The 18,219-nt window shown below is 45.4% G+C and overlaps 1 protein-coding gene across 4 annotated transcripts in view; it reads right to left on the reverse strand.

Annotated features, from left to right (window-relative positions):
- The window catches only part of nipblb (NIPBL cohesin loading factor b), a 333,312-nt gene that overhangs the window by 127,084 nt on the left and 188,009 nt on the right, over window positions 1–18,219 (reverse strand). For 3 of the 4 annotated variants that reach the window (XM_055631095.1, XM_055631096.1, XM_055631093.1), the window contains one exon: window positions 4,217–4,365. In XM_055631095.1, coding sequence (XP_055487070.1) covers window positions 4,217–4,365 — 149 coding nt within the window. The remainder of the gene's footprint in view (window positions 1–4,216; window positions 4,366–18,219) is intronic. The other variant, XM_055631094.1, reaches the window with a different exon arrangement.

Raw genomic sequence — 18,219 nt, forward strand, 5'->3', positions numbered from 1 at the left:
GCGTGGGCAGTCTGCAGCCCAGTGGCCTGAACATTGACACCACCAATTTCCGGTAGCCCTTGTTGTCTCCTCCGCTTCTCAGCTCTCCATCAGCCCTCTGGCTCCTCCTCTTCCTTTCTTCTTCCCGCCCCACCACCCACCCCCACACCCTGCATCAGTCTGAAGAAGGGTTTCAGCCCGAAACGTTGCCCATTTCCGTCGCTCCATAGATGTTGCCGCATCCGCTGAGTTTCTCTAGCATTTTTGTCTACCTTCGATTTTCCAGCATCTGCAGTTCCTTCTTGAACATGTCATTATCCATGTTGTCCAGAGATGCTTCCTGACTCCAGCACTTTGTACCTTATTTTATAAACCAGTATCTGCAGTTATAGTCATACAGTGATACAGCGTGGAAACAGGCCATTTGGCCCAACTTACCCACACCGGCCAACATGTCCCAGCTACACTATTTCCACCTTCCAGCATTTGGTCCATATCCCTCCAAACCTGTCCTATCCAGGTGCTTGGCTTCTTAAATGTTGGAATAGTCCCTGCCTCAACTTCCTCCTCTGGCAGCTTGTTCCATACACCCACCGTCCTTTATGTGAAAATGTTACCTCTCAGATTCCTATTAAATCTTTTCCCCTTCACCTTAAACCCGTCCTCTGGTCCTCGATTCACCTTCTCTGGGGAAGAGACTGTGCATCTACCCCATCTATTCCTCTCATGATCTTATATACCTCTAGAAGATCACACCTCATCCTCTTGTGCTACAAGGAATAGAGACCCAGCCTACTCAACCTCTGCCTATAATTCAGACCCTCAAGTCTTGGCAACACCCTTGTAAATCTTCTCCGTACTCTTTCCGGCTTGACAACATCTTTCCTATGACACGGAACCCAGACCTGAACACAATACTCTAAATATAGCCTCACTAACGTCTTGTAAGAACTGCAACATGACCTTCCAACTTCTATACTCAATACTCTGACTGATAAAGGCCAATGTGCCAAACACCCCTTTGACCACCCGATCTACCTGCGACTCCACCTTCATGACCTATGTACCTGCACTCCTGGATTCCTCTGCTCTACAACACTACCCTGAACCCTACCATTCACTGTGTCTGGTCCTGCCCATGTTAAACTTTCCAAAATGCAACACCTCACATTTCTTTGTATTAAATTCCATCAACCATTCCTCAGCCCACCTGGCCAATCGATCAAGATCCTGCTCCAATTGTTCACAACCATCTTCACTATTTACAAAACCACCCACTTTTATATCATCAGCAAACTTGCTAATCTTGCCTTGTATGTTCTCATCCAAATCATTGATGTAGATGACAAACAGTAACGGACCCTGCACTGAACCCCGCGGCATACCACTAGTCACTGGCCTCCAGTCTGAAAACCACCTTCACCCCCTGTTTCCTTCCATGAAGCCAATTTTCCATCTTGTTCCTTCATTTTTTGCTGCCTGTTTTCCTGAAATTCCAGTCAGTCCCCACATCAAGTACCATGGATGAGCAAGAAGAATATTGAAACAAAGGAGAGGCACACTAACAAGATAGAAAACAAAACAAGAGGACAACAGATATTTTGCATTAGTCTTGATGATAGAAGGTGCTTTGAACATCCCCTTAGTTCTGAATAATGCTAGTGAGGAAGAAAATGTCATCACTGCCATTAGAGAATTGTATTTTAGCAAACTAATGATTAAGTCCCTGGTCCAGTTGGCTCACATCCTAGGATCCCAAATATAAGTGACTACCGAGAATGTTCATTCAGTTATTCTGAGAATCTGGAGAAGTGTCAGAGGATTAAACAAACTGCCAGCGTGACATCTCTATCTGCAAGATGAGAAAAGGAGAAGCAGGTAAGTGAAGCCCACCTAGCCAAACATCTATCCAGGAAAATTATTGAATTCCACTATTAAGAAAAATCAAAGTGTAAAGGAGCTCTGTGAAGGGGAAATGGTGAGAGCACAAGAGGAAGGGCCACTCATCCCTCAATGTCCCAGCCTCATCCCGCTTTATGTCAGTTCTCCAGAGCCCTCAATTTCCCAATCGTTCAAAAATGTATTCATTTCATTTTTAAATGCCCTCAGCGATCAGGCCTCTGGGCTGCCTCAGCATTTCAAAACACTCCTTTATCTTTTAAATCTCTCGTTGCTAGAGTCATATAGTGTGCAAACAGGCGCAACCTGCCCACGCCGACCAACATGCCACATCCACACTAGTCCCACCTGCCATAGCCATGGAATATAGCCCTCTAAACCTATTCTATTCCATGTACCTGTGCAAATGTCTCTTAAACATCAATAGTATCTGCTTCAACTACGTCCTCCAGCAGCACATTCCAAATAACTACCAGCCTTTGGGTAAAAAGGTTCCTATTAAATCTTTCCCGGCTGCTGTTCAGCTTCCAAGCAGAGTAGTTGGGCAAAAAGGTCAGCATAGCTGTGGTGTTCAGAGGGCCATGCTGTATGATTATGGTTCTGAAGACCTGGATACAAGAGCTGATGGAATTGAAGGTAATGTGTTGGCATGGATGTAGAAATGGGCAAAAAAAGGGAGAAGAGCGGCAGCTCTTCCCAAGGCCACAAGAAATTGCAGAAAGTTGTAGATGTAGTCCAGTCTGTGGCACAGAACAGACTCCTCACCATCGACTCCACCTACACTTCACACCAAAAATACTGGAGCATCCTTCTGTGATCTTTGCTTCACACTGCCTCAGGAAAGCAGCGTACACATCAAGGACCATTTACACCTGGTCATTCCCTCTTCTCCACTTGGGCAGAAGATACAAAAGCCGAAAGTACGCACCACCGGACTCAGGAGCAGCTGCTTCCCCATTGATATCACAATACTGAACGTTCCTCCCATAAGCTACATATGATGTCATCCCAACCTACCTCATTGCAGATTTTGGACTGTCTCTGTAATTGTAATGCTACAATGCTGTAACACTATATTCTGCTTTCTGGGATTTTTTTCTCTGCACCACCTGTTGTGCTTGTGATGGGCTTGAGTGTACTCATGTATAGTGTGATTTGGCTGGTAAGCACACAAACAATAGCTTTTCACTGAATTGCAGTACACGTGACCATAATAAACACCAAAGGCTGCAGATTCTGGAATCTGATAAGAAAAGGTGAAGAATGAAAGTGAATGAGAGGTGGTGGCAGATGGAAACAATAAAGGGAGGGGAGGGGAGGGGCGAGTAGGGATGAAAGAGATCCAGTGGGAGGAGTATGTGGGCAATGGGCAGATGGAGTAGGTTAGGTAATGGCATCGGTTTATTATTATGTAAATCAAGATACAGTGAAAAACTTTTGTTTTGTGTCATCCAGGCAAATCATACTTGAAGTATATGTCGAAACACCTCAATGTCCAGTTAGATCCTACATCAGGTAGTGCAAAAGAGAAAACTAAACAATATAATGTTACAGCTACAGAGGAAGTACAGAGAATAGCATTGTAATGAGGTAGGTTGGGAGGTCAGGACTACTGCCTTAGTTTCCGAGAGGTTCATTCAAGTGTGGTAACAGTGGGGAAGATGTTCTTGAATATGTTGGTACGCAATTTCAAGCCTCTGTATCTTCTGTAAAATGGTTGAGGAGGAGGAAGAATGATCAGGTACGAGTAGTCCTTAAGTGGCTGTTTTCCTGAGGTAGCATGAAGTGCAGGTGGAGTTGATGTAGGGGAGGAGTTGGTTTTTGTGAGATGTTGTTCACAACTCTGTAATATCTTGCGGTCTTGAGCAGATCGATTACCATACCAAGCTGTGATGCATTCCAATAGGATGCTTGCTATGGTGCATCTACAGAAATTGCTAAGAGTTATTGGAGACATGTGGAAAATCCTCAGCTTCCCAATGATGTAGATGTGTTGGTGTGCTTTCTTGGCTATAGCATCAATGTGTTTGGACCAGGACAAATTGTCAGTGATATTCACACCTTGAAGCTCTCAATCACTTTGGATCATGTATTTTAATCCACTTCCTGAAGTCGATACTAGCTCCTTTGTTTTTCTGACATTGAGAGAGGGGGAGTTGTCTTGCCATCAAGTTACTCAGGTCTTTATCTCCATCCGATACTCAATCTCATCATTTATTTGTAACCTGACCCACTACGGTGGTGTCATCTGTAAACTTGGAGTTAGAGCAGAGGAACAGAAAAGACTATAAACGAGTAGTACAAATGCTAGACAAGGTGGTGTTGAGTTGATGATTACCTGAAGGATTGTAGTGTCAGTGAGGAGCTGTATCTCCAGCAGTTCGGCCATGTTGGCGACAATGTCACACACTCTGTTGTACAGCATTACTATCACCCTCTGCTTATGGCTTGAGTACTTTGCTCGTTTGGCTTTCGAACTGCCACCTTCTGGAAGAAAATATACTACAAAATTTACCATCAATACAAAAGAAATAATAGTGAAGTCCATTCAACTCATTTAGAACAATCATGCTTTATCCCCATTCTTCTCAATCCTTAAATCTTCTCTTCGAGTACAAAAAAAATCACCACATCTCGGCCTTGCATATGCGCAGCAGTCCGAGGTAGAGAACTCAAATGAGACACGAGACAGTGTAAAATGGATTAAAATTAGAGCAAAAAAAACTACTGGGATGAGACAGGTAAGCAGGCAAATGGTGAACCATCCCTCCCACTACCCCGGATGGCCATGATCCTGGATCTCTGCAAAAGTATATTAAACGATAAGGGGCGTAGATAGGGTAGGCAGTCAGAACATATTTCCCAGGATGGAAATATCAAAAACTATATCCAAAAATCTTGAGATGAGCGGGAGAACATTTAAAGGAGACATGCAGGGCGTTACTTTTTAGACACGTAGGGTGGTGGGGGGTCTGGAATGTGCTGCCAGGAATGGCAGTGGAGCCAGATACGATACTGGTCTTTACGACACTTTCAGATAGGCACAAGGGTATGCATGGAATGGAGATATGTGGATCAACTGCAAGCAGATGAGATTGATTTATCTTGGCATCCTGTTCAGCATAGAGGCCGTGGAATGAAGGGCTGGCTCCGGCGCTGTACCCTTCTATGTTCTGCTCAATAGGTTTATGCTTATTACTCTTGTATACGGAATATACAAGCTTTTGTTTGCATGCTATTCAATCAAATCAGATAATGTACATGAATACAATCAAACTAAACTCAAGTACAAATGATAGTGAAATATGGGATGCAGAATATAGTTTTCAGCGTTATTGTGTAAAATTCCAGACAAAAAGTCCAATGTTAGCAGTGAAATAGGTAGAGAGTCAAGACTGCATGCACCCTAACTGATGAGAGGACTGTTCAGAAGCCTATTAACAGAGGCTGTTCCTGAGACAGTTGGAGTGAGTTTTCAAGTTTTGTGAGAGTCAATGTAGAAATGATAAATTATTTTAGTTTCCTAAAGAAGTCGAGGAGTCAGTGTGGTTTCTTGGCTGTCCTTTCAATGTGCTTAGTCCACAATGTATCTTTGGTAATATTTACGACATTGAACTGAAGTGCTTTGAGCGGCTGATCTTGGCTCACCTCAAAGCCAGCCTCCCACCCACACTGGACCCCCATCAGTTTGCCTACCGAACCAACAGGTCTACAGAGGACGCCATATCGGCGGCCCTACACTCTGCCCTGACCCACCTGGACAGCAATAACACCTACATCAGGATGCTGTTCATTGATTTCAGCTTTGCCTTTAACACTGTCAACCCCGCTAGCTTGATCACCAAACTCAGCGGACTTGGCATCTCCACCTCCCTCTGCAACTGGACACTGGATTTCCTCACCAACAGACCACAGTCTGTTAGGGTCAACAACCTCACCTGCTCCACGATAACACTGAACACCGCGTGCCACAGGGCTGTGTGCTCAGCCCTCTCCTCTACTCCCTGTTCACCCATGACTGCATCCCTAAGTATGGCTCCAACGCCATCGTTAAGTTTGCCGACGACACCACGGTGGTAGGGCTGATCAGTGACAACGACGAGTCAGCCTACAGGGATGAGGTCCAGCACCTGGCAGCCTGGTGTGCCAACAATAACCTCGTCCTCAACTCCAAGAAGACGAAGGAAATGATTGTTGACTTCAGGAAGATCAGAGGGGGCAGACATACCCCCATCCATATAAACGGGACTGAGGTGGAGCGCGTATCCAACTACAAATTCATCGGGGTACACATCTCGGAGGATCTGTCCTGGTCCCTCAATACCACCAAAATGATCAAAAAGGCGCAGCAGCGCCTTTACTTCCTGAGGAAGCTCAAGAAAGCCCACCTGTCCCCCCAGATCCTGACCAACTTTGACCACTGTACCATCGAAAGCACCCTGACCACCTGCTTCATGGTATGGTACAGCAGTTGCACCGCAGCGGACAGGAAGGCACTACAACGGGTCGTGAAAACCGCTCAGTACATCATCGGTGCCCCGCTCCCTGCCATGGATGCCCTCCACTGAAAACGGTGTCTGAGACGGGCCAGGAAGATCATCAAGGACCCCTCTCACCCTAACCATGGACTGTTTGCCCTCCTCCCATCAGGGAGGCGGTACAGGAGCCTCAGGTCTCGAACTAGCAGGATGAGGAACAGCTTTTTCAACAACACACTTACATTGCTGAACTCGGAGTCCCGTCGCTAGATATCTTTGGTCTCTCCATCCACATTGTTAAACAGTACTCTTCTTACTCTAATGTATGCTTGTTCTGTATTTTTTTTAATTCCCATCTTGCACTATGACTATGACCAGACGCTAAACTGCATTTCGTTGTACCTATACTTGTATCTGTGCAATGACAATAAAGTTGAATTGAATTGAATTCTCAACCATTTCTACCTCGGCACCATTGATGCTGATTGGGGCACCTACACCACCACACTTCCCAAAGTCGATCACTGCTCTTTCAATGTGTTGCCATTGAAGGGGAGGTTGGTGTCCTCATACATTGTAACTAGGCTTTCTATTTCTTTCCTGTACTCCACCTTGTCGTTGTTCATGATCCAGCCCACCCCCCACATATCTTCCTCACACTCACCCAAAGCCAATGTATTCAAATGCTACCAGTGTGGGGTCAAATTTCTCAATGTCTATCTTATTGCCACTGAACCTCCTTTGCTGCAAGGAGGAAAACAGCCTCCCCAGATTCCCCTCACAACAATATCGTGACAAGTCTACACTGCACATGTCCAGTGCAGTCATGTCCTTTTTACAGTGTGGCAATTACAACTGCACACTGTACATCTACTGCAACCTAATCAATGCTTTATAAAATTGCATGTTGGAAACATTCAAGAAGCATTTAGTCAGACAGTATGAACATACGAAGAATGGAGAGAAACACGTGCAGGCAGTTGTGCGGTTTCAATTGGCATCATAATTGGCACAGGCATGGTGAGCCAGACAACTTCCTGTTCTTCCTGAGCACCATAACTTCCATGCTCTTATTTTCTATGCCAAACTCCTGAAGGCCTTTGTTCCATATGCCGCCTTCACCACCTTATCCATTCATGCTTTTAGATAGAGTACAACCCTGGATCTCCTCTTAGGGAAAGAGATCGGGCAAGTGACTAAATCATCAATGGTGGTGAAATTGGGACCAGTGACAAAAACAAATAGGTTTTTAAGTGGTTATGAAGTAGGATAGGAACGGCCCAAAGTTAATTCCTAAATTGGGGCAACGCCAATTTTGGAGGCACGAGCCAGAAACGTGCACAGCTAAAGTGGTCAAGTTTATTTATAGCAAGAGTACAGGGGCAAAGTGTTTGTGTTAGAGAGAAGAGCAAAAACCTTGTGGACAAAAACCATTGAGGCTCTGGTTAGGACAAAATGAGGTATTGTCAGGGAGATTGAAAATCTGATGGAATGGTGTCCAACATTAGCAAGGACAAAGAGCTGATTGTTGACTTTAGAAGGGGAAACCTGAGGATCACAAACAAGTCTTTAAAGGTGGGTTGGCACTGGAGAGTCAACTATTTCAAGCTTGGGTGTTCATATCTCTGAAGGTCTATCTATCAATGCATCTATTTCTGTCTGAAGAAGAGTGTCCCCTCGAAACGTCACCTATCAATGTTCTCCACAGATGTTGGTTAACCTGCTGAGTTAATCTAGCACTGTGCCCTCTATTTCCTTAGAATATTGATGAGATTCAGTATGTCAACAAATACTCTTGAACATCCACAGGTGAAGGTAGTGAGTGTACTGACTGGTTGCATCACTGTGTGGTTTGGCAACTTAAACACCCAGGAAGTAAGAAGAGTACAGAGCAGAAACTGCCCAGTGTACAAGAAATGTTGAGGTCTCAATTACTGATCTCCAAACCATCGAAGGGATCTAGAGAAGAGTGTTGAAAGAATGGAGCTACTGGGCTTGTATACTCTGGAATTTAGGATGAGATGGGATCTTATTGAAACATATAAGATTATTAAGGGATTGGACATGTTAGAGGCAGGAAACATGTTCCCGATGTTGGGGGAGTCACAGGGCCACAGTTTAAGAATAAGGGGTAGGCCATTTAGAACGCAGATGAGGAAAAACTTTTTCACCCAGAGAGTTGTGAATCTATGGAATTCCCTGCCACAGAAGGCCGTGGAGGACAATTCACTGGATACTTTAAAGAGAGATAGATAGAGCTCTTAAACAAAGCGGAGCCAAGGGACATGGGGAGAAGGCAGGGGTACTGATTGGGGATAATCAGCCATGATCACAGTGAATGGTGGTGCTGGATCAAAGGGCCAAATGGCCTACTCCTGCACCTATTGTCTATTGAGGTGCTACTTCAAAAAGTAGCCAATCTCTATGTGCAAAATCACTCTAGCCACACTCTCATTTCACTCCTACCATCGTATGGTAGGAGTCTGAAAACCATGACCACCAAGTTGAAGAATACCCTTTTCCCAATAACTATCAGGCTCTTGATCATTACAAGCAGACCTCAAATATGAACTGCCTGTGTTTGCCTTGGGTTTTTTGCACTAGTATTCCCATTATTATTTTTTTGTATTTTGTTTATATATTACCTATGCGTATTGTGTTTACAGACCTATTGCTGCTGCAAGAAAGAATGTTATTCTTTCTTGTCCTTGTCGGTAATATGACAATTAAATACTTTTAACTCTTGTCTTTATTTGGAAGGGTATTGAATGCAACAGATGGGACATCATCATGCAGATGTACAAGTCATTGGTGAGACTATGGTTGGAGATCTGTGCGCAGTTCTGTTTTCCCAGCTATTGGAAGGATGTCATTCATTTGGAAAAGTTACAGAAGAGATTCACTAGGATTCTACTGCGACTTGCGGGAGAGATTGTGATTTAGTTTTGGAATATAGGAGGCTGAGGGTGACCTTGCTGAAGCATACAAGATCATGAGGGGCAGAGTTAAAGTGAACACTCAAGTATTTTTCCCAACTTAAGAGGATTGTAAAACCAGAGCAGATATTCAAGAGGGACTTTAGGGGCAACTTTCCCCACTCATAGTAGTCTGCATCTGAAAAGAGCGGTCAGAGAAAGATATAGAAGCAAATTAATTACGGCTTTCAAAAGATACTCGAATGAATGTATGGATAGAAATGGTTTAGAATATGGGCAAATAGAATGAGCCCAAAATGCCAAATTGATTAGCATGGACAACTTGGGCAGTCTTCATGCTGTGTCGCTCTATGACACTACAACTCTATGGGCGTGTAGAGCAAGGTTCCCGTGTTCTTCAATATACATTCATGGCATGTCATACCATGACTTGACCTCCCAGAGTCCAGCACCCAATGTCCACCTTACCAACCGATCAATATTGTTCTCTAACCTTGAAAGTTGGCCACACTATTTATATACAGCATCAGTTTTTCTATCATCTTATTCATCATATCTCATACATTCTTATCCAAATATGTTCAAATCATGAAAGCAAACCTGACCACCACAATCTGTATCCTATTTCCAAGTTAATTTTCCATACAAATTACCTACATGCATCAGAGTATATGGCTCTAACCTTTTGGAATAGCCTTCGATGAATAATCCTGTCAAAGGCCTCACTGAAGCCTATGTAGTCTCATCTACAGCACTGCCCTCCATGTATTGCAATAGCCATGTGGACTGTCCCTGATCAATTCCCATCTTTCCAAGCACAGATTCATCCTGTATCTCAGAACTTTCCAATAATTCATACTACAAATGTTAGACTCACTGTCCTGTAATTACCTGGCTTTGTTTTTGAACAACAGTACATTTGCTGCGATCCAGTAATCTGGAACCGCATTGGTGGCCAGCAACAATTAAAAAATTCATCCGGGTCCCAGCAGTTTTGTTTTTTGTTTCTTTTCAGTGTGCAAACAGGTCCTTTGTCCCAATCATCCATGTCGAATAATCTGCCTCAACAAGATAGTCCCACTTCAGGCCTGCGCCTGGTACTATGCCTCCAATCCTTATCCATGTACCAGTCGAAATATATCTTAAGCATTCTAACTGTACCCATCACTAACACTTCCTCAGCCACTTGTTCAAGGTACACACTAACGTCTGTGTGAAACAGTTCAGTCTCGGGTACCTATTAAATATTTCCCTTCTCACCTTAGGCTTTAGGTGCCTTTTAGGTTTAGACTCTCTTACTTTGGGGAGCAGGGTGTGACTATTCACGTTATCTATGCTCCCCATGATGTTATATATCTCTATTGCCCTGGGAAATAAGACCCAATCTATCCAGCCTTTCTTTCTAACTCAAATCCTCCAGACCCAGTAACATCTTTGTGAATATTTTTGCATCGTTCTCAGTTTAATGACATCCTTCCTATAGCAGTGACCAAAACTGTACATAGTACAGGTGCACAACCTTTTATCCGAAGATCCAAATAACGAAAACCTCCAAATAGCGACATTTTTTCAGTCCTTGAAAAAAGGTCCTTGAAAACGTTCACCGAGGGCGGCCTGCAGAGGTGACAGCGGAACCTCCGGTCGGTCCTCGAAGAAAGGGGAACTAAAGCCCCATTCATAAAAGAGAAGGTGAGGGTATATTGCGCGGGAGGGTTAATAATTGACAATCTGCTGCTGCCTGCCCGCTGAGGTTAAAAAGTTCCCACGGTAGACTCACGATACACAGTGTATCGTGAGTCTTGCGTGGGAACTTTTTTAACTCAGCGGGCAGGCAGCAGCAAATTGTCGCTCCCTTCAGTTTCACCCCACCTACACCCCTCTGCTTCCCGGCCATGTGTGTGACCCCTTCCCTCCCCTCTCCAGCTCCCCGCGCATTGCACCGGCGCGGGGGCTTTGCACTGTCTTCACGTCGGAGCCAGTGCCAGTCACCGGAGACGTCAGGACCAACGGGACACCGACCCCCAGGCCCACTGCAAGCACGGAGAACCCAGAGACCCACAGCCAGCAGCAGCCCAGCCCCGTTCCAATTCCAGAGGAACACGCTCTCCGCTGTCCCCGTAGGGACAGAAGCTGATGGCTCGGGCTGTGACGTCTCCGGCCACCCCCCTGTACAGGAGCTGAGACTGGGAACTGTGGGGTTGTTTGCAGTTGCAGAGGGAGGGGGCAAGGGCGGTACAGTTCCCAGTCTCAGCTCCAGTCCAGGGGGGTGACCGGAGACGTCAGGACCAACGGGACACCGACTGCAAGCACGGAGATCCCATAGACTCACAGCCAGCAGCAACTCTAGCCCAGCCCCGCTCCAACTCCAGAGGAACCCGGGTTGCGGATGAGGGGGCGCAGCTCGGGCTGTGGGCGAACTGCCACTTGTCGCTGTAGCGGCGCATCGGGGAGCGGGTTCCTGTTGGTCCTGACGTCTCCGGCCATCCCCCTGGACAAGAGCTGAGAGACGTCAGGACCACCAGAAGCCGCTCCCCGATGTGCCGCTACAGCGACAAGTGGCAGTTCGCCCACAGCCCGAGCTGCGCCCCCTCATCGGGACACCGACCCCCAGGCCCACTGCAAGCACGGAGATCCCAGAGACTCACAGCCAGCAACAACTCTAGCCCAGCCCCGCTCCAACTCCAGAGGAACCCGGGTTGCGGATGAGGGGGCGCAGCTCGGGCTGTGGGCGAACTGCCACTTGTCGCCGTAGCGGCCCATCGGGGAGCGGATTCCTCTGGAGTTGGAGGGACAGGAAGACACAGCGGCTTTTGAGAATGGTGGGCACAGTTCTGCCCACACACTCAGTACACCTCTCCTACACTTGTCTCCCGCACTAAGATCATCTCGCAGAGAATGATCCCAGCCTAACCCTCCCTATTCTCTCCTATTCTGCAAGAAAAACCTACATTGAAGACTCAAACTAGCGATCGAGTAACTGCCGGGATCGAGGCGCAAACTCGCGACCTTACGGATACGAGCCGAGCACTCTACCACTGAGCCAGCCGTTAAAATCTACGCTAAAAATCTTCCATTCCGAAAACCGAAAAATTCTGAATTACGAAAAGTGTCTGGTCCCAAGGCTTTCGGATAAAAGGTTGTGCACCTGTACTCCAAATGTGGCCTTACCAATATCTTGTACAGCTACAACATAAAGTCCCAACTCATTAAACTAGCCCAGAATGCCAACTTGGTCAGCATGAATGAATCGGGCAGTGTTTCCACGTTGAAGGAAATTACCCGAAATGCGGGAAATTCTGGTTGTCTTCGGGTAATTTTAGGGAAATGGTATCATTTCGGAAAATTTCCGCATCTGGCCCGCAAAGGGGTGTAAAGGTAATACACACAGGACTGCTGGTTTGGCGCTCAAAGGTTTAAACAGAGCGCTGTCAGTGGGAATTTAAACAAAGAGCAGTCAGCTGCGGCGCTATGGGTTCTAAATATAGCGCTACCGGTTCACAGACTGTTCAGAAAAATTCTCGTATAACAATGAGTCTTTGGAATTCTCTTTCTCAGTGGAAGTTGAACCTTTGATTATTTTTCAGGCAGTGGTAGAATTCTGGATAAGCCGAGTGGTGAAAAGTTACCAGTGGGCAGTGGGATTGCAGTTACATTGGGAATGGCCTTGATTTTATAGAACAGTGGGTGGGCTCAAGGGGCCGAGAGGGAGGGGTGGAGAGAGGGGAGGGAGAGGGGGTGGAGAGTGGGAGAGAGAAAGGGGGAGGGAGGGAGGGGAGCGAGAGAGGAGAGGGGGAGCGAGGGAATAAGAGGGGGGGGGAGGGGGGGAGGTGGGGAAAGGGGGGGGAGAAAGTTGGAGAGAGGGAGGGAGAGGGAGGGAGGGAGAGAGAGAGGGAGGCAGAGAGAGAGAATGAGAGGGTAGACAGACAGAGGGGGAGGGAGGGAGAGACAAAGAGACAGAGAGAGAGAGGGAGGGAGAGAGCAAGAGAGAGAGAGAGAGAGAGGGAGGGAGTGGGAGGGAGAGAGAGCAGAGACTGAGACACATGAGGGCAGGTTGTAAAAACAGACAACGAAAGTTGCCTTGCATAACACTGTACAAGTGAGCTAGAAGCAGGCAGATATGGCAGATAGATCTTTGTTCTTTGTGTTGGTAATGTGTGCCCACGAAAAACAACACCAACAAATAGCACTCAGGAAGCATTTTTGAAAATTTCAGGAAATACCATCAAATTCCAGGAAATTATCACCTTGATAAATTACGGACTCTGATACTTAATGCTCCGACTGATGAAAGCAAGCATACCATACACCTTATTTATAACTACAGTGCCCTCCATAATGTTTGGGACAAGACCCTTTATTTAATTATTTGCCTGTACTACACAATTTGAGATTTGTAATAGAAAAAACCTCTTGTGGTTAAAGTGCACATTGTCAGATTTTAATAAAGGCCATTTTTATATATTTTGGTTTCACCATGTATAAATTACAGCAATGTTTATACATAGTTCCCCCCATTTCAGGGCACCATAATGTTTGGGACACAGCAATGTCATGTAAATGAAAGTAGTCATGTTTAGTATTGGATACTGGATAACTAGATAGTTAGCGAGATGGCTACATAATGGATAGCTAGATAGTTAGCTAGATGGCGACATACTGGATAGCTAGATAGCTAGCTAGACTGAGCTACATACTGGATAGCTGGGAGCCAGCTAGATGGTGAATTAAGGGAGGTCAACTGTAAACGGAGGATTTAGGGTAGGGCACTCGTAAATGTGAATTTTGGGGAGGGTGCCTGTAAATGCGGATTTAGGGGAGGGCATATAAATGGGAGGGGGTTTTAGGGGAGGGCATCTGTAAATGTAGATTTAGGAGAGCACCTGTAAAGCACACTACAATAACTGAAGCTACAACAACCGAAGCATAATGTTTGGGACACAGCAATGTCATGTAAATGAAAGTAGTCATGTTTCGTATTTTCGTATTATATCCTTTACTTGAAGTCTGTGAATCATGGACATCACCAGTTGCTGGGTGTATTCTCTGGTGATGCTCTGCCAGGCCTGTATTGCAGCCATCTTTAGCTTCTGCCTGTTTTGGGGGCTAGTCCCATTCAGTTTTCTCTTCAGCATATAAAAGGCATGCTCAATTGGTTTCAGATAGGGTGATTGACCATTTTTTAGCCTTGAAAAACGTCTTTGTTGCTTTGCCAGTATGTCTGGGATCATTGTCTTACTGTAGAATGAACCGCCGGCCAATGAGTTTTGAGACATTTGTTTGACTTGAGCAGATAGGATGTGTGTATATATTTCAGAATTCATTATGCTACTACCATCAGCAGCTGTGTCATCAATTAAGATAAGTGAGCCAGTTCCTTCAGCAGCCATACATGCCCAGGCCATAACACCCCCACCATTGTGTTTCACAGATGAGGTGGTATGCTTTGGATCTTGGGCAATTCCTTGTCTCCTCCATACTTTGCTCTTGCCATCGCTCTGATATGTTAATCTTCGTCTCAACTGTCCACAGGACCTTTTTCCAGAACTCTTTTAAGTACTTCTTGGAAAACTGTAACCCTGCCATCCTATTTTTGCGGCTAACCAATGGTTTGCATCTTGCAGTGTAGCCTCTGTATTTCTGTTCATGAAGTCTTCTGTGGACAGTGGTCATTGACAAATCCACACCTGACTCCTGAAGAGTGTTTCTGATCTGTCTGGGAATTTGGGGATTTTTCTTTATTATAGAGATAATTCTTCTGTCATCAGCTGTGGAGGTCTTCCTCGGCCTGCCTGTCCCTTTCCGATTAGTAAGCTGACCAATGCTCTCTTTCTTCTTATTGATGTTCCAAACAATTGATTTTGGTAAACCTAAGGTTTGGTTGATGTCTCTAACAGTTTTATTCTTGTTTCTCTGTCTCATAATGGCTTCTTTGACTTTCATTGGCACAACTTTGGACTTCGGTGCTGGGACCTCAACTATTTACAATATACATCAATGATTTGGATGAAGGGATTCAAAGTAACATTAGCAAATTTGCAGGTGACACAAAGCTGGGTGGCAGTTGTGAGGAGGATGCTATGAGAATGCAGGGTAACTTGGACAGGTTGGGGGAGTGGGCGGATGCATGGCAGATGACATTTAATGTGGAGAAATGTGAGCTTTTCCACTTTGGTAGCAAAAACAGGACGGCAGATTACTATCTAAATGGCATCATTGGGAAAAGGGGAAGTACAGCCAGATCTGGGGGTCCTTGTTCATCAGTCTATGAAAGTAAGCATGCAGGTTCAGCAGGCAGTGAAGAATGTGAATGGCATGTTGGCCTTCATAACAAGAGGAATCGAGTATAGGAGTAAAGAGGTCCTTCTGCAGTTGTGCAGAGCCCTAGTGAGACCACACCTGGAGTATTGTGTGCAGTTTTGGTCCCCTAATTTGAGGAAGGACATTCTTGCTATTGAGGGAGTGCAGCATAGGTTTACAAGGTTAATTCCCGGGATGGCGGGACTGTCATATGCTGAGAGAATGAAGCAGCTGGGCTTGTACACTCTGGAGTTTAGAAGGATGAGAGGGAATCTTATTGAAACATATAAGATTGTTAAGGGTTTGGACACGCTGGAGGCAGGAAACATGTTCCCGATGTTGGTGGAGTCCAAAACCAGGGGCTACAGTTCAAGAATAAGGGGTAAGCCATTTAGAACGGAGACGAGGAAACACTTTTTCTCACAGAGAGTGGTGAGTCTGTGGAATTATCTGCCTCAGATAGCAGGAGGCAGGTTCTCTGGATGGGATCGAGAGAGCTGGTTAGGGCCCTTAAAGATAGTGGAGTCAGGGGATATGGGGAAAAGGCACGAACGGGGTACTGATTGGGGATGATCAGCCATGATCACTTTGAATGGCGGTGCTGGCTCAAAAGGGCTGAATGGCCTACTCCTGCACCTATTGCCTATTGTCTCATGTTGATAAACAGCAATAAACATTTCCAAAGGTGATGGAAAGACTGGAAGAAAGATTAGGTGCTGAGAGCTCTCTTATACCTGCATTACAGAGGCAATTAAACACACCTGTGCAACTACAAACACCTGTGAAGCCATGTGTCCCAAACATTATGGTGCCCTGAAATGGGGGGGACTATGTATAAACACTGCTGTAATTTCTACATGGTGAAACCAAAATGTATAAAAATGGCTTTTATTAAAATCTAACACTGTACACTTTATCCACATGTGATTTTTTTCCTATTACAAATCTCAAATTGTGGAGTACAGAGGCAAATAAATAAATGATGGGTCTTTATCCCAAACATTATGGAGGGCACTGTATCTACTTGTGTTGCTAATTTCAGAGAACTATGGATTTGGATCCCAAGATACCACTGCACATCAATGCTTTTAACAGTGTTGGCCATTAACTGCATACGTTCTCCATACATTTGACTTTTGTTAGTTCAACACCCCAGACTTGCCCAGATTAAACTCCATCTGGCATTTCTCTGCACAAATCGCTAATCTATATCCCGTTGTATGGTTTTGATGAACTTCCGCATTGTCTGCAACTCCACCAATTTTTTGTGTTGTCTGCAAACTTACCATCCAATCCATCCAAACTTTCATGCAAGATCATGTACAACTGAGGACCCAGTACTGATCCCTGTGGAAAGGCACTCTATGGCTAAGCCAGTTCTGGATATGCTCGTCAACATCCTGTTTCACACCTTCAGCAACATGGGTTTGATTCTGACCTCAGGTACTGTCTGTGTGGAACTTACAAAATCTTGCTACTATGTTTTTGTTGAGTGCTCTGGTCTGTCCCACATGCCAAAGGTTTATTAAACTGCCCCAGTGTAGGTGGCTGCTGGGGGACAATAGACAATAGGTGCAGGAGTAGGCCATTCGGCCCTTCGAGCCAGCACCGCCATTCATTATGCTCATGGCTGAGCATCGCCAATCAGTACCCCGTTCCTGCCTTCACCCCATATCCCCTGACTCCGCTATTTCTAAGAGCCCTATTTAGCTCTCTCTTGAAAGTATCTAGAGAACCCGGCTCCACCGCCCTGAGGCAGAGAATTCCACAGACTCACCACTCTCTGTGAGAAAAAGTGTTTCCTCGTCTCTGTTCCAAATGGCTTACTCCTTATTCTTAAACTGTGGCCCCTGGTTCTGGACTCCCCCAATTATGGAAACATGTTTCCCGCCTCTCGAGTGTCCAAACCCTTAACAATCATATATGTTTCAATAAGAACACCTCTCATCCTTCTAAACTCCAGAGTGTACAAGCCCAGCTGCTCCATTCTCTCAGCATATGACAGTCCCGCCATTCCGGGAATTAACCTTGTAAACCTACGCTGCACTCCCTCAATAGCAAGAATGTCCTTCCTCAAATTAGGGGACCAAAACTGCACACAATACTCCAGGTGTGGTCTCACTAGGGCTCTGTACAACTGCAGAAGGACCCCTTTGCTCCTATAGGGGGGGGGGGGGGGGGGGTCAGAATGTTGATGAGCATGTACAAAATAGTAGATTGCAAAAACTTAAATCAGAGACTGAGATACTGGAATACTGAGGGCCAGTATAGATTTGAAGGCTTCATGACCAATTTTATGATGAGATTATGAGGCAGAACCCCCCCACAACTATAGCATGCAGCGCTGTTAACAACAAACTTCTGCCTCAAACAAGCCTACCACAAGACTAAAACTACACACATACACAATGTACAGAAGTGTTTATGTAAAGGTTTAAACTGCATCCTCCTGGAACGTTTAGCATCCTGCACCTACACTGAGCTGATGTCAATAATACAACATTCTGCTTCACCGTCTGCAGTGATGCCAGAGGAAGCATCACTTACTTGAATGAAAACGATTCTCCTCATGGTGTTTGGATGTTGCTGTGAGGTAAGCAGGTGCAAGTTACAGGAGACTGGGCATGTTT

This window comes from Leucoraja erinacea, unplaced genomic scaffold, assembly GCF_028641065.1.
Source record: "Leucoraja erinacea ecotype New England unplaced genomic scaffold, Leri_hhj_1 Leri_64S, whole genome shotgun sequence".
Classification (NCBI taxonomy): domain Eukaryota; kingdom Metazoa; phylum Chordata; class Chondrichthyes; order Rajiformes; family Rajidae; genus Leucoraja; species Leucoraja erinaceus.